The 15611-nt window shown below is 56.1% G+C and overlaps 1 protein-coding gene across 1 annotated transcript in view; it reads right to left on the bottom strand.

Moving 5' to 3' along the window:
• Positions 1 to 765: 765 nt before the first annotated feature.
• LOC122545228 (DENN domain-containing protein 4B-like) overlaps positions 766 to 15611 on the bottom strand; it is a 34532-nt gene continuing 19686 nt past the window's right edge. Inside the window, 7 exon segments of the mRNA XM_087985102.1 lie at positions 766 to 773; positions 950 to 1094; positions 2192 to 2308; positions 3469 to 3723; positions 4563 to 4734; positions 10410 to 10588; positions 13263 to 13388. Of these exon segments, the coding sequence (XP_087841228.1) occupies positions 766 to 773; positions 950 to 1094; positions 2192 to 2308; positions 3469 to 3723; positions 4563 to 4734; positions 10410 to 10588; positions 13263 to 13388 (1002 nt within the window).

Genomic DNA, 15611 nt, shown 5'->3' with positions numbered 1-15611 from the left:
TGTAGCGGGAGCTTTACTCTGTATCTACCCCCGTGCTGTCCTTGTCTGGGAGTGTTTGATGGGGGTGGGCGCAGTGTAGAGGGAGCTTTACTCTGTATCCAGCTGCCTAACAACATCATTGAGCGTGCACAGCTGGTTGCTACCTGATCTACCAGCCTATTCCATCTCACATGGGAGTGTCTGTAAGCTGGTAAGTATATTCTGACTTGGAATGCTCGACTATGAACACTGGATAGCAGACAGCACCATGAAGTCCCAGTGCGGAGTGTGTTGGTCCTCACCAATATCCATGTTGTCCTTCCCCAGTGCAGCCATGGTCAGGAGAGGATCTCTCTGTACAGACTCCTAAAGGAGGGAACGCACAGGTACAACTTCAACATGTCAGCACAATGTCACCCCCCGGCCCCCAACAGCCCACCCACACCGTCCCCTTCCCCCCAACACTGTTCCCCCCCTCCCCCACCCACACTGTCCCTTTTTCCCCCCATACCGTTCCCCTCTCCCCCAACCACACTGTCCCTTCCCCCCCACACTGTTGGCACCCCCCACAGTTTCCCAACAACATTGACCCCAACCATCCGCCCACACTATTCCTCGAAAGCTCCCCCATGCCATGACCCCTCTGATCCCCCTCACCCCCCCCATCTCCCCGTACTGTTCCACTGCTGCTCCCCCCAGCTCTACCACACCATCCTCTCCGCAACCCCCTCCCCCCACAAAACACCACTCCCTTGGACTTTCACACTGCTCCCTCATCCTTCCCCCTCAATTCCCTGCACAGTTACCCAATCCGTCCCCCTGGCCCATTCCCCCTTACTACACACACCCCTCTGTCCCACTCCTGCCCTCTTAGTCTCCGCCCCCCCGTCCCACCCCTCCGTCTCCCTGCCCTTTCCCACTTCCATTCTTCCCCCACCCATGCTCCCCCCCACCCCTGCACCCCCTCTACCTCTGCAATGGGTGGCTGGGCTGTCTCCACAATCAGCCGATGGCTTTGTGCACCTCATTTTAAACAACATAGCGGACCAACTTCCTCCAGGAAAGCTAGGGTAAAGGGCTGGCTCACTGTTCGCCACTGTGCATGGGCATTTGACCTGTCAGAGACAACGCATGACCCATCAGAAACAGCCCTGTCAGAGAGAGAGACACACACTGCCATCCCACTCTTGCAGCGCAGAGTGCAAACAAAACATTTGAAAATCTACAACATTATAATCAACTTGTAGAAATCTGGGTGAGACCACTGGCCGCAGTGAACAGAATCTATTTGCCCCTTATCAAAAGGAGGAAAATACATGAGAGCAGGTGCCAAGAATCTACTGGGACAAACCCAGCTCAGAGAGTTCACTGTGTCAGGAAAGATTGGGGATCGTTATCGAGGAGAGGGAATGATAAAAGCAATCATGAATGAGATCTTCACATTGTGAAAGCTTTCAATAAGATGGTGGTGATGCTTCCTACTTGGATGGGGGGTGGGGGTTAATGACAGGACCAGGGACATAAAGATCAGGTGGTCAGTGCCTATTGGGAGAGATGTCTTCACTCAGAGAGTGAAAAGATTGAAGAGTTGCTCCCACCTGGGGTGTAAGTGGGGTAGTCGCTCCCCCCTGGCGGGGGGGAGGTGAGAGTGGGAGAGTCGCTCCTGCTGAGGGGAGGGGTGAGTCGCTCCTGCTGTGGGGGGGGGTGGGGGGTGGGTGAGTGGGGGAGTCATTCCCCCTGGGGGGGGTGAGAGTGGGGGAGTCGCTCTCCCTGAGAGGAGAGTGGGAGAGTCACTGCGTGGGGGACACTTGTCTGGAGCAGCAACACCAGCATTGTGCTGAGGGGCCAAATGGCCTGTTTCTGTATCAGACCCTATGATAGACTGTGCCTCTGTATAACAGGTAACATTACGAAGGGATTGAGCAGGTAGACGGAGAGAACTGTTCCCAGTGGCTGGGGAGTCAGCAAACAGAGGGGCACAGACTGAAGAGAACTGTATTCAAACATCTGCCGTAATACATGGAGCTGTGGTTACTTGGGACATGTTGCCTGAAATGGGTTTTGATAGTACACGTCTGAAAAGAGTTGGATACATCCTTGGAACGGGGATAGAGTACAGGGACAGTAGGTGACAAACTAGACACAGGTAACAGGGATTGGGTGGCCATATGCCAATCAGAAAACGAGATTAAACAATGAGGCAGTGACTTACTGTACATTCGCCACAGAACGTAGAGGGGTGGACACTGGTTAGGGTCAACGTCAGGACGTCCCACAGGATCCGGACTCGCAGGAGTGTGTTGCCATGCAACATCCACAATGGCAGATCCTGTAATGACATACTCTCCCCTTACTGAGTTATATAACGCCAGCGTGACCCCGCCTCACCAGGTCAGGGGTCAGTGTGACCCTGCCTCACCAGGTCAGGGGTCAGCATGACCCCGCCTCACCAGGTCAGAGGCCAGCGTGACCCCGCCTCACCGTGACCCCACCTCACCGGGTCAGCGTGACCCTGCCTCACCGGGTCAGGGGTCAGCGTGACCCCGCCTCACCGGGTCAGGGGCCAGCATGACCCCGCCTAATGTACCCAAAGGGAGTCCTCCAATGAATGGCAGGACACTAGGAAGCTCAGAGGAACAGAGGGGCCTTGTGCTGCTTGTCCACTGATCCCTGAAGGAGGCGGGGCAAGTTAATGGGGTGGTTAATAAGGTCGCATACAGGATGCTTGTCTCCAACAGTTGTGGCGTAGACCACACGAGCAGGGTGGGTATGTGCATAATGTTGGTGAGGCCACAGCTGGAGGACTGTGTGCAGTCCTGGTCACCTCACTATAGGAAGAATGTGATTGCACCGCAGAGGGGAGAGAGGAGATTCACCAGGTTGTTGCCTGAAATGGAGCATTTAGTTTTGGAGAGAGGCTGGTTAAGCTCAGACTGTGTTTTTTTCAATGGAGAAGATTGAGAGGGGACCTCATAGAAGTGTATAAGATTATGAGAGGAATGGACATGGTGAATAGAGAGCAGCTGTTCCCCTGAGTCAAAGAGTCAATAAAAAGGGGGCATGATTTTAAAGTGAAAGACAGGGGGTCTAGAGGGGATTTGAGAAACTTGTTTCCCCCCCACCAGAGGGTGGTGGGGGTCTGTAATGCGCTACCTGGAGGGGGTAGTTCAGGCAGGAAGCCTCACCACCTTTAACAAGTACCTGGAGGAGAATGGCAAATACCATAACATTCAAGGCTATGGGTCAGGAGCTTCAAAGTGGGACTGATTTGGATTTAGTTTGTCGGCCCAGTCATGATGGGCCAAAGGGCCTTTTCTGTACTGTATGATTCTCTGATCAGCAGAATGGTGGGCACTGGATCATGCCAGTGTAATTCCGCACCGGCACTGTTTTATTTTGGTAAACCATGAGGTCTGGCCCACGTGGAACTTCTCCAGCACCACCTTCCACAAGCCTCACCCTGTGCTCCCTCGGTGTGTCCGTGCTTACCTGGGACTGGGATCTAACGTGCTGCGATGTCAGTATCAGGCGAAGGAGATTGTGGGGGAGCTCGAGACGGTGGAAATACCAAACCAGGTTCCAGAATATTATGGGATGGCTGTCAACGAATTCTCCCTGAGACAGCACTGAGTCTCCTTCGTTCTCCATCAGGCTCTCCAGCTCCTTCCTCAGCACCAAGGGACTGACATAGGCCACCCTGACTCGCTCGGGACTCAGTTCCCGGCGCCAGGTTCCCAGCCAACTCTACCTCGGCAAACCAGACAGAGAGCAGGGTCAAACAGCCGGACCAGGAACAATCCACTGGATACCACCCAACCAAACACCCCCCATTCCCCCCATCTCCAGTGTCCAGGGGGATCAGACCCACCCATCACCGCCTGGGGAAACAAATCACCCTCCCCCAGGGGGAGCAGACCCACCCATCACCGCCTGGGGAAACAAATCACCCTCCCCCAGGGGGAACAGACCCACCCATCACCGCCTGGGGAAACAAATCACCCTCCCCCAGGGGGAACAGACCCACCCATCACCGCCTGGGGAAACAAATCACCCTCTCCCAGGGGGATCAGACCCACCCATCACCGCCTGAGAAAACAAATCACCCTCCCCCAGGGGGAACAGACCCACCCATCACCGCCTAGGGAAACAAATCACCCTCTCCCAGGGGGATCAGACCCACCCATCACCGCCTGGGGGAACGGAACACAATTCCCCTCCCCAGGGGAACGGAACACAATCCCCACCCATCACCGCCTGGGGGAACGGAACACAATCCCCACCCATCACTGCCTGGGGGGGAACGGAATACAATCCCCCTCCCTTCCCCCAGGGAAACCAGACCCACCCATTACTGCCCGGAGGAGCAGATCACAACACCCCTTCAACCTCACTCCTCAGTCAAACAGACAACCCAAACCCACCCTCACCCAAGGGAACAGACCCGTCTCCCCTCATCGCCTATGGAAACAGCATCCTCCCCCCTCGTATCGTTGCCCAGGGGAACAGATCGCTCCTCCCTCCCCAGGGAAGAGGGAGTGAACGTTAGGATTTTGATGACCACAGGGACTGGGTCTGCGGCTCACCAGAGTGCTGCTCCACTTGGCCAGGTAATCCGCCTCCGTCTCTTCCTCACCCAGGATCTGGCTGCGGTCACTCAGCACAGGGGACTGGGTGCTGCTGGACGACACGACACTCCCATGGTGATCGGTCAGGGGTAGCTGAAAACTGGCAGTACTGACCGAGCCTTCCCGAGAACTGCAGCCAAGCAAAGGGAGCGCATCAATACACGGTACAGAGGGGAGCGCATTGCTGCACGGAATGGGGGGGGGGGGGGGGGGGAGAGAGCGTCACCGCACTGTACAGAGGGGAGCGCGTTGCTGCTCGGAATTGGGGGGGGGGGGGGGGGAGCGCATCACCGCACAGTATGGGGGGAGCGCTTCACCGCACGGTATGGGGGGGGGGGAGCGCATCACCGCACGGTATGGGGGGGGGGGGAGCGCTTCACCGCACAGTATGGGGGGGGGGTAGCGCGTCACCGCACAGTATGGGGGGGGGGAGCGCATCACCGCACGGTATGGGGGGGGGGAGCGCATCACCGCACGGTATGGGGGGGGGGGAGCGTTTCACCGCACGGTATGGGGGGGGGGGGAGCGTTTCACCGCACGGTATGGGGGGGGTGGGGGGAGCGCGTCACTGCACAGTATGGGGGGAGCGCTTCACCGCACGGTATGGGGGGGGGGGGAGCGCTTCACCGCACGGTATGGGGGGGGGAGAGCGCGTCACCGTACAGAATGGGTGGGGGGGGGGGCAGCGCGTCACCGCACAGTATGGGGGGGGGGGGGGGGGGGGGGGAGTGCTTCACCATACAGTATGGGGGGGGGAGCGCTTCACCGCACAGTATGGGGGGGGGGGGGGGTGAGCGAGCGCGTCACCGCACAGTATGGGGGGGGGGGGGGTGAGCGAGCGCTTCACCGCACAGTATGGGTGGGAGCGCTTCACCATATAGTATGGGGGGGGGGGTGGAGCGCGTCACCGCACAGTATGGGGGGGGGGGGGGGGGCGGGGGGTGGAGCACTTCACCGCACAGTATGGGGGGGGGGGGGGGGGGGGGGGGGGCAGGGGGTGGAGCGCTTCACCGCACAGTATGGGGGGGGAGGGGAAAGGAGGTGCGTCAAGGCACAGTATGGGGGGAGCGCTTCACCGCACAGTATGGGAGGGGGGGGAGCGGAGAGCGCGTCACCGCACGGTACGGGGGGGGTAGCGGGTCACTGCACGCCTCGCGGGGGGGGGGGGGGGGGGGGAGGAGCACGACACCGCACGGTGCACAGTGGGGGTGGAAAGACAGTACATCAGACAGCAATAGAGTCATCACCCGCGGTGACAGCAAGCGAGAAGCTCCAGAGACACAGTCAGTGCATGAGAGAGAGGGAGAGAGATAGAGAGATTGAGAAGGCACAGAGAGAGAGAGACAGAGAGAAGAGGGAGGACAGCAGAGAGAGAGAGGGAAAGAAGCTGCATGGGAGTATTTGCATGGCGAGGGAAACTGTGAGCATGTGTAATAGAGAGCTGGACAGAGAGCATGAGGAAGTAATCGTTGTTTTAAGTCTGTCCAATAGAAAGGCTGCAGTAGTGAGTACAATGGGTTCTTTCCTGATTATATGTTTTTGGAGATAAGTCTCTTGATTAAACTTAAAATATAAGCCATAGCCATTAATTTAACCTGGTACAGGGTTTTGTAGAGGAATAAGATGGTGTTATTTCCTGGGTCTGTAGATGGTGAAGGAGCAAGAATGGCCTTTGCAGTGATATGTACTTCTTGTCAGATGTGGGAGTTTAATGAGAGAGTTTAAGGGTTACTGCGGATAATATCTACCATAAATGCTGCTGGCTGAGAATCTTATTAGATCGAATGGATCGGTTGGAGAGACAGATAGAAGCGATGAGGAATTTGCAACAGCAACAGTATGTGATGGATGGCAGTTATAGGAAGGGGGGTAAAGTCTCAGATACAGTCACATAGATGGGTTAACTCCAGGAAAGGTAAGAGAGGTAGGCACCTAGTGTAGGAGTCTTTTGTGGAAATACCCATTTCAAACAGGTATGCTGTTTTGGAAAATGTAGGGGGTGATGGATTCTCAGGGGAACGCAGCACGAACAGCCAAGTTTCTGGTACTGAGACTGGCTCTAATGCAATGAGGGGTACATTGGCTTCCAAGAGATCAATTGTGTTCGGGGATTCTGTAGTCAGAGGTACAGACAGACATTTCTGTGACCAGTCGAGAAAAAGCAGAATGGTGTGTTGTTTCCCTGGTGCCAGGATCAAGGATGTCTCAGAGAGGGTGCAGAATGTTCTCACGGGGGAGAGGGGTCAGCAGGAGGTCATTGTCCACATTGGAACCAATGACATAGGAAGGGAAAAAGTTGAGATTCTGAAGGGACCTTACAGAGAGTTAGGCAGAAATTTAAAAAGGAGGTCCTCAAGGGTAGTAATATCTGGATTACTCCCAGTGCTATGAGCTAGTGAGGGCAGGAATAGGAGGATAGAGCAGATGAATGCATGGCTGAGGAGCTGGTGTATGGGAGAAGGATTCACATTTTTGGATCATTAGAATCTCTTTTGGGGTAGAAGTGACCTGTACAAGAAGGACGGATTCCACCTAAATTGGAAGGGGACGAATATACTGGAAGGGAAATTTGCTAAAGCTGCTCAGGAGAATTTAAACTAGTAAAGTGGAGGGGGGGGGGGCGTGGGTGGGATTCAGGGAGATAGTGAGGAAAGATTTCAATCTGAGACTGGTACAGTTGAGAACAGAAGTGAGTCAAACAGTCAGGGCAGGCAGGGACAAGGTAGGACTAATAAATTAAATTGCATTTACTTCAATGCAAGGGGCCTAACAGGGAAGGCAGATGAATTCAGGGCATGGTTAGGAACATGGGACTGAGATATCATAGCAATTACGGAAACATGGCTCAGGGATGGGCAGGATTGGCGGCTTAATGTTCCAGGATACAAATGCTACAGGAAGGAGAGAAAGGGAGGCGAGAGAGGAGGGGGAGTGGTGTTTTTGATAAGGGATAGCATTACAGCTGTGCTGAGGGAGGATATTCCTGGAAATACATCCAGGGAAGTTATTTGGGTGGAACTGAGAAATAAGAAAGGGATGATCACCTTATTGGGATTGTATTATAGACCCCTTATAGTCAGAGGGAAATTGAGAAACAAACTTGTAAGGAGATCTCAGCTATCTGTAAGAATAATAGGGTAGTTATGGTAGGGGATTTTAACTTTCCAAACATAGACTGGGACTGCCATAGTGTTAAATGTTTAGATGGAGAGGAATTTGTTAAGTGCGTAGAAGACTTTTTTCTGATTCAGTATGTGGATGTACCTACTAGAGAAGGTGCAAAACTTGACCTACTCTTGGGAAATAAGGCAGGGTAGGTGACTGAGGTGTCAGTGGGGGAGAACTTTGGGGCCAGCGACCATAATTCTATTCATTTTAAAATAGTGATGGAAAAGGATAGACCAGATCTAAAAGTTGAAGTTCTAAATTGGAGAAAAGCCAATTTTGACGGTATTAGGCAAGAACTTTTGAAAGCTGATTGGAGGCAGATGTTCGCAGGTAAAGCGACGGGCTGGAAAATGGGACACCTTCAGAAATGAGATAACAAGAATCCAGAGAAAGTATATTCTTGTCAGGGTGAAAGGTATAGGGAATGCTGGACGACTAAAGAAATTGAGTGTTAAGAAAAAGAAGGAAGCATATGTCAGGTATAGACAGGAGAGATCGAGTGAATCCTGAGAAGAGTATAAAGGAAGTAGGAGTATACTTAAGAGGGAAATCAGGAGGGAAAAAGGGGACATGAGATAGCTTTGGCAAATAGAGGTAAGGAGAATCCAAAGGGTTTTTACAAATATATTAAGGACAAAAGGGTAACTAGGGAGAGAATAGTGCCCCTCAAAGATCAGCAAGGCGGTCTTTGTGTGGAGCCGCAGAAAATGGGGGAGATAATAAATGAGTATTTTGCATCAGTATTTACTGTGGAAAAGGATATGGAAGATATAGACTGTCAGGAAATAGATGGTGACATCTTGCAAAATGGCCAGATTACAGAGGAGGAAGTGCTGGATGTCTTGAAACGGTTAAAGATGGATAAATCCCCAGGACCTGATCAGGTGTACCCTAGAACTCTGTGGGAAGCTGGAGAAGTGATTGCTGGGCCTTTTGCTGAGATATTTGTATCACCGATAGTCACAGGTGAGGTGCTGGAAGACTGAAGGTTAGCAAACGTGGTGCCACTGTTTAAGAAGGGCGGTAAAGACAAACCAGGGAACTATAGACCGGTGAGCCTGACCTCGGTGGTGGGCAAATTGTTAGAGGGAATCCTGAGGGACAGGATGTACACGTATTTGGAAAGGCAAAGACTGATTAGGGATAGTCAACATGGCTTTGTGCGTGGGAAATCATGTCTCACAAACTTGACTGAGTTTTTTGAAGAAGTAACAAAGAGGATTGATGAGGGCAGAGCAGTAGATGTGATCTATATGGACTTCAGTAAGGTGTTCGACAAGGTTCCCCATGGGAGACTGATTAGCAAGGTTAGATCTCATGGAATACAGGGTGTAGGTTTGCTCACTGAGCTGTAGGTTTGATATCCAGACGTTTCATTACCTGGCTAGGTAACATTATCAGTGGCGACCTCCAAGTGAAGCGAAGCTGTTGTCTCCTGCTTTCTATTTATATCTTTCTTCTGAATGGGGTTCCTGGGGTTTGTGGTGATGTCATTTCCTGTTCGTTTTCTGAGGGGTTGATAGATGGCATCTAGATCTATGTGTTTGTTTATGGCGTTGTGGTTGGAGTGCCAGGCCTCTAGGAATTCTCTGGCATGTCTTTGCTTAGCCTGTCCCAGGATAGATGGAGGTGTACTGGACAGCGAAGAGGGTTACCTCAGATTCCAACAGGATCTGGACCAGATGGGCCAATGGGCTGAGAAGTGGCAGATGGAGTTTAATTCAGATAAATGCGAGGTGCTGCATTTTGGGAAAACAACTCTTAGCAGGACTTATACACTTAATGGTAAGGTCCTAGGGAGTGTTGCTGAACAAAGAGACCTTGGAGTGCAGATTCATAGCTCCTTGAAAGTGGAATCGCAGGTAGATAGGATAGTGAAGAAGGTATTTGATATGCTTTCCTTTATTGGTCAGAATACTGAGTACAGGAGTTGGGAGGTCATGTTGCGGCTGTACAGGACATTGGTTAGGCCACTGTTGGAATATTGCGTGCAATTCTGGTCTCCTTCCTATCAAAAATATGTTGTGAAACTTGAAAGGGTTCAGAAAAGATTTACAAGGATGTTGCCAGGGTTGGAGGATTTGAGCTATAGGGAGAGGCTGAACAGGCTGGGGCTGTTTTCCCTAGAGCGTCGGAGGCTGAGGGGTGACCTTATAGAGGTTTACAAAATGATGAGGGGCATGGATAGGATAAATAGACAAGGTCTCTTCCCTGGGGCCGGGCAGTCCAGAACTAGAGGGCATAGGTTTAGAATGAGAGGGGAAAGATATAAAAGAGACCTAAGGGGCAACCTTTTCACGCAGAGGGTGGTACGTGTATGGAATGAGCTGCCAGAGGAAGTGGTGGAGGCTGGTACAATTGCAACATTTAAGAGGCATTTGGATGGGTATATGAATAGGAAGGGTTTGGAGGGATATGGGCCGGGTGCTGGCAGGTGGGACTAGATTGGGTTGGGATATCTGGTCAGCATGGACGGGTTGGACCAAAGGGTCTGTTTCCGTGCTGTACATCTCTATGACTCTAAGTGCATAAAAGACACTGAATGAGCGGAAGGCAGTGAGACCCTGACCCAACAAGGATGAAGATGTTACAGGGAGACGATGTGGAGAGGGAGAGGGACAGAGAGAGCTGTTTTACCTTGGTTGCTGTAGTTGTGGCTCATAGATCTCGATGTTAAGCACCGGCAGGAAGGAGCGTGCACAGAACGGACAGGTGGTGTTCAGGTTGGAGTCATCAGCAGACCAGCCAGCCATGATCTCCTCATCATACACCAGTGAGGCACAGCTTGTACAGAAGGAACAGCTGGACAGGATAACCTAGTAGCAAGACAGGCCTGTGTCACAGCAATATGGCATCCCTGTCCCTCCGCACGGCAGTAATGAGGGTGATACCCCCCTGTCCCTCCGCATGGCAGTAATGTGGGTGACACCCCACCGTCCCTCTGCACGGCAGTAATGGGGGTGATACCCCCCTGTCCCTCCGCACGGCAGTAATGGGGGTGATACTCCCCTGTCCCTCCGCACGGCAGTAATGGGGGTGATACTCCCCTGTCCCTCTGCACGGCAGTAATGGGGGTGATACTCCCCTGTCCCTCCGCACGGCAGTAATGGGGGTGATACCCCCCTGTCCCTCCGCACGGCAGTAATGGGGGTGATACCCCCCTGTCCCTCCGCACGGCAGTAATGGGGGTGACACCCCCCCATCCCTCCGCACGGCAGTAATGGGGGTGATACTCCCCTGTCCCTCCGCACGGCAGTAATGGGGGTGATACTCCCCTGTCCCTCCGCACGGCAGTAATGGGGGTGACACCCCACTGTCCCTCCGCACGGCAGTAATGGGGGTGATACTCCCCTGTCCCTCCGCACGGCAGTAATGGGGGTGACACCCCAACGTCCCTCCACACGGCAGTAATGGGGGTGATACTCCCCTGTCCCTCCGCACGGCAGTAATGGGGGTGATACCCCCCTGTCCCTCCGCACGGCAGTAATGGGGGTGACACCCCACCGTCCCTCTGCACGGCAGTAATGGGGGTGATACTCCCCTGTCCCTCCGCATGGCAGTAATGTGGGTGACACCCCACCGTCCCTCTGCACGGCAGTAATGGGGGTGATACCCCCCTGTCCCTCCGCACGGCAGTAATGGGGGTGATACCCCCCTGTCCCTCCGCACGGCAGTAATGGGGGTGATACTCCCCTGTCCCTCCGCACGGCAGTAATGGGGGTGATACTCCCCTGTCCCTCCGCACGGCAGTAATGGGGGTGATACTCCCCTGTCCCTCCGCACGGCAGTAATAGGGGTGATACTCCCCTGTCCCTCCGCACGGCAGTAATGGGGGTGATACCCCCCTGTCCCTCCGCACGGCAGTAATGGGGGTGATACCCCCCTGTCCCTCCGCACGGCAGTAATGGGGGTGACACCCCCCCATCCCTCCGCATGGCAGTAATGGGGGTGATACTCCCCTGTCCCTCCGCACGGCAGTAATGGGGGTGATACTCCCCTGTCCCTCCGCACGGCAGTAATGGGGGTGATACTCCCCTGTCCCTCCGCACGGCAGTAATGGGGGTGATACTCCCCTGTCCCTCCGCACGGCAGCAATGGGGGTGATACTCCCCTGTCCCTCCGCACGGCAGCAATGGGGGTGACACTCCCCTGTCCCTCCGCACGGCAGTAATGGGGGTGACACTCCCCTGTCCCTCCGCACGGCAGCAATGGGGGTGACACTCCCCTGTCCCTCCGCACGGCAGTAATGGGGGTGATACTCCCCTGTCCCTCCGCACGGCAGTAATGGGGGTGATACCCACTGTCCCTCCGCACGGCAGTAATGGGGGTGATACTCCCCTGTCCCTCCGCACGGCAGTAATGGGGGTGATACTCCCCTGTCCCTCCGCACGGCAGTAATGGGGGTGATACCCCCCTGTCCCTCCGCACGGCAGTAATGGGGGTGACACCCCACTGTCCCTCCGCACGGCAGTAATGGGGGTGATACCCCCCTGTCCCTCCACACGGCAGTAATGGGGGTGATACCCCCCTGTCCCTCCGCACGGCAGTAATGGGGGTGATACCCCCCTGTCCCTCCGCACGGCAGTAATGGGTATGGTACTCCCCTGTCCCTCCGCACGGCAGTAATGGGTATGGTACTCCCCTGTCCCTCTGCACGGCAGTAATGGGGGTGATACCCCCCTGTCCCTCCGCACGGCAGTAATGGGGGTGATACTCCCCTGTCCCTCTGCACGGCAGTAATGGGGGTGATACTCCCCTGTCCCTCCGCACGGCAGCAATGGGGGTGATACCCCCCCGTCCCTCCGCACGGCAGTAATGGGGGTGATACTCCCCTGTCCCTCCGCACGGCAGCAATGGGGGTGATACTCCCCTGTCCCTCCGCACGGCAGTAATGGGGGTGATACTCCCCTGTCCCTCCGCACGGCAGTAATGGGGGTGATACTCCCCTGTCCCTCCGCACGGCAGCAATGGGGGTGATACTCCCCTGTCCCTCCGCACGGCAGTAATGGGTATGGTACTCCCCTGTCCCTCTGCACGGCAGTAATGGGGGTGATACCCCCCTGTCCCTCCGCACGGCAGTAATGGAGGTGATACTCCCCTGTCCCTCCGCACGGCAGTAATGGGGGTGATACTCCCCTGTCCCTCCGCACGGCAGCAATGGGGGTGATACCCCCCCGTCCCTCCGCACGGCAGTAATGGGGGTGATACTCCCCTGTCCCTCCGCACGGCAGTAATGGGGGTGATACTCCCCTGTCCCTCCGCACGGCAGTAATGGGGGTGATACCCCCCTGTCCCTCCGCACGGCAGTAATGGGGGTGATACTCCCCTGTCCCTCCGCACGGCAGTAATGGGGGTGATACCCCCCTGTCCCTCCGCACGGCAGCAATGGGGGTGATACCCCTTACTGGGATAATGTCCCTGTGTCTATCACCCTCCCTCCCCTTGGGCAGTGATGGTGTGATACCCCGTACTGGGGTTGGAGTGTCTGACCTGAATGGTGGCTGTTTGCAGACTTGCTGATGATGCCCACGATCGGGAATCACACGTGTCTCGGAGGTCAGAAGCAGAAGAGTCAAAGTCGGCTGATTCCCGATCATCTGTGGCTGAGGTCCAATCCTGAAAACAACAGGGGATGAGCTCAGGAGGGGAGCTGTTGTGTGATGGGAACGGTGCAGCGAGGGCGGCAATGCTTGCCCACTTCATAACCATTCCGCCCCATCTTCAAATCTCTCCCATTATCCTCACCTCCTCCTGCCCATCCCTATCTCTGTCCCCTCCTCCAGCCCCTACACCCCCTCCCTATCTCTGTCACCCCTACACCCCCTCCCAATCTGTCACCCCGACACCCCCTCCCTATCTCTGTCACCCCGACACCCCCTCCCTATCTCTGTCACCCCTACACCCCCTCCCTATCTCTGTCACCACGACACCCCCTCCCTATCTCTGTCACCCCGACACCCCCTCCCTATCTCTGTCACCCCGACACCCCCTCCCTATCTCTGTCACCCCTACACCCCCTCCCTATCTCTGTCACCCCTACACCCCCTCCCGTTCTCTGTCCCCTCCTCCAGCGCCTGCACCCCCTCCCTATCTCTGTCCCCTCCTCCAGCGCCTGCACCCCCTCCCTATCTCTGCCACCCCTACACCCCCACCCTATCTCTGTCCCCTCCTCCAGCGCCTGCACCCCCTCCCTATCTGTCACCCCGATACCCCCTCCCTATCTCTGTCCCCTCCTCCAGCGCCTGCACCCCCTCCCTATCTCTGTCCCCTCCTCCAGCGCCTGCACCCCCTCCCTATCTGTCACCCCGATACCCCCTCCCTATCTCTGTCCCCTCCTCCAGCCCCTACACCCCCTCCCTATCTCTGCCACCCCTACACCCCCACCCTATCTCTGTCCCCTCCTCCAGCGCCTGCACCCCCTCCCTATCTGTCACCCCGATACCCCCTCCCTATCTCTGTCCCCTCCTCCAGCGCCTGCACCCCCTCCCTATCTCTGTCCCCTCCTCCAGCCCCTACACCCCCTCTCTATCTCTGTCCCCTCCTCCAGCGCCTGCACCCCCTCCCTATCTCTGTCCCCTCCTCCAGCCCCTACACCCCCTCCCTATCTCTGTCCCCTCCTCCAGCGCCTGCACCCCCTCCCTATCTCTGTCCCCTCCTCCAGCCCCTACACCCCCTCCCTATCTCTGTCCCCTCCTCCAGCCCCTACACCTCCTCCCTATCTCTGTCCCCTCCTCCAGCGCCTACACCCCCTCCCTATCTCTGTCCCCTCCTCCAGCCCCTACACCCCCTCCCTATCTCTGTCCCCTCCTCCAGCCCCTACACCTCCTCCCTATCTCTGTCCCCTCCTCCAGCGCCTACACCCCCTCCCTATCTCTGTCCCCTCCTCCAGCCCCTACACCCCCTCCCTATCTCTGTCCCCTCCTCCAGCGCCTACACCCCCTCCCTATCTCTGTCACCCCCTCCAGTCCCTACACCCCCTCCCTATCTCTGTCCCCTCTCCAGCGCCTACACCCCCTCCCTATCTCTGTCCCCTCCTCCAGCCCCTACACCCCCTCCCTATCTCTGTCCCCTCCTCCAGCCCCTACACCTCCTCCCTATCTCTGTCCCCTCCTCCAGCCCCTACACCTCCTCCCTATCTCTGTCCCCTCCTCCAGCCCCTACACCCCCTCCCTATCTCTGTCCCCTCCTCCAGCGCCTACACCCCCTCCCTATCTCTGTCCCCTCCTCCAGCGCCTACACCCTCTCCCTATCTCTATCCCCTCCTCCAGCGCCTACACCCCCTCCCTATCCCTGTCATCTCCTCCAGCGCCTACACCCCCTCCCCATCACTGTCACCTCCTCCAGCCCCTCCCTATCTCTGTTCCCCTCCTCCAGCCCCTACACCCCCTCTCTATCTGTCACCCCTACACCCCCTCCCTATCTCTGTCCCCTCCTCCAGCGCCTACATCCCCTCCCTATCTCTATCCCCTCCTCCAGCGCCTACACCCCCTCCCTATCCCTGTCATCTCCTCCAGCGCCTACATCCCCTCCCCATCACTGTCACCTCCTCCAGCCTCTCCCTATCTCTGTCCCCTCCTCCAGCCCCTACACCCCCTCTCTATCTGTCACCCCTACACCCCCTCCTTATCTCTGTCCCCTCCTCCAGCCCCTACACCCCCTCCCTATCTCTGTCCCCTCCTCCAGCCCCTACACCACCTCCCTATCTCTGTCATCCCCTCCAGCCCCTACACCCCCTCCCTATCTCTGTCACCCACTCCATCCCCTACACCCCCTCCCTATCACTGTCACCCCCTCCAGCCCCTCCCTATCTCTGTCCCCTCCTCCAGCCCCTACACCCCC

Source organism: Chiloscyllium plagiosum, unplaced genomic scaffold (assembly GCF_037043375.1).
Source record: "Chiloscyllium plagiosum isolate Xiang-an unplaced genomic scaffold, Cpla_swu_hap1 HiC_scaffold_50, whole genome shotgun sequence".
Taxonomy (NCBI): domain Eukaryota; kingdom Metazoa; phylum Chordata; class Chondrichthyes; order Orectolobiformes; family Hemiscylliidae; genus Chiloscyllium; species Chiloscyllium plagiosum.
The sequence above is the reverse complement of the archived record's forward strand: the minus strand, read 5'-3'. Positions and strand labels throughout refer to the sequence as shown.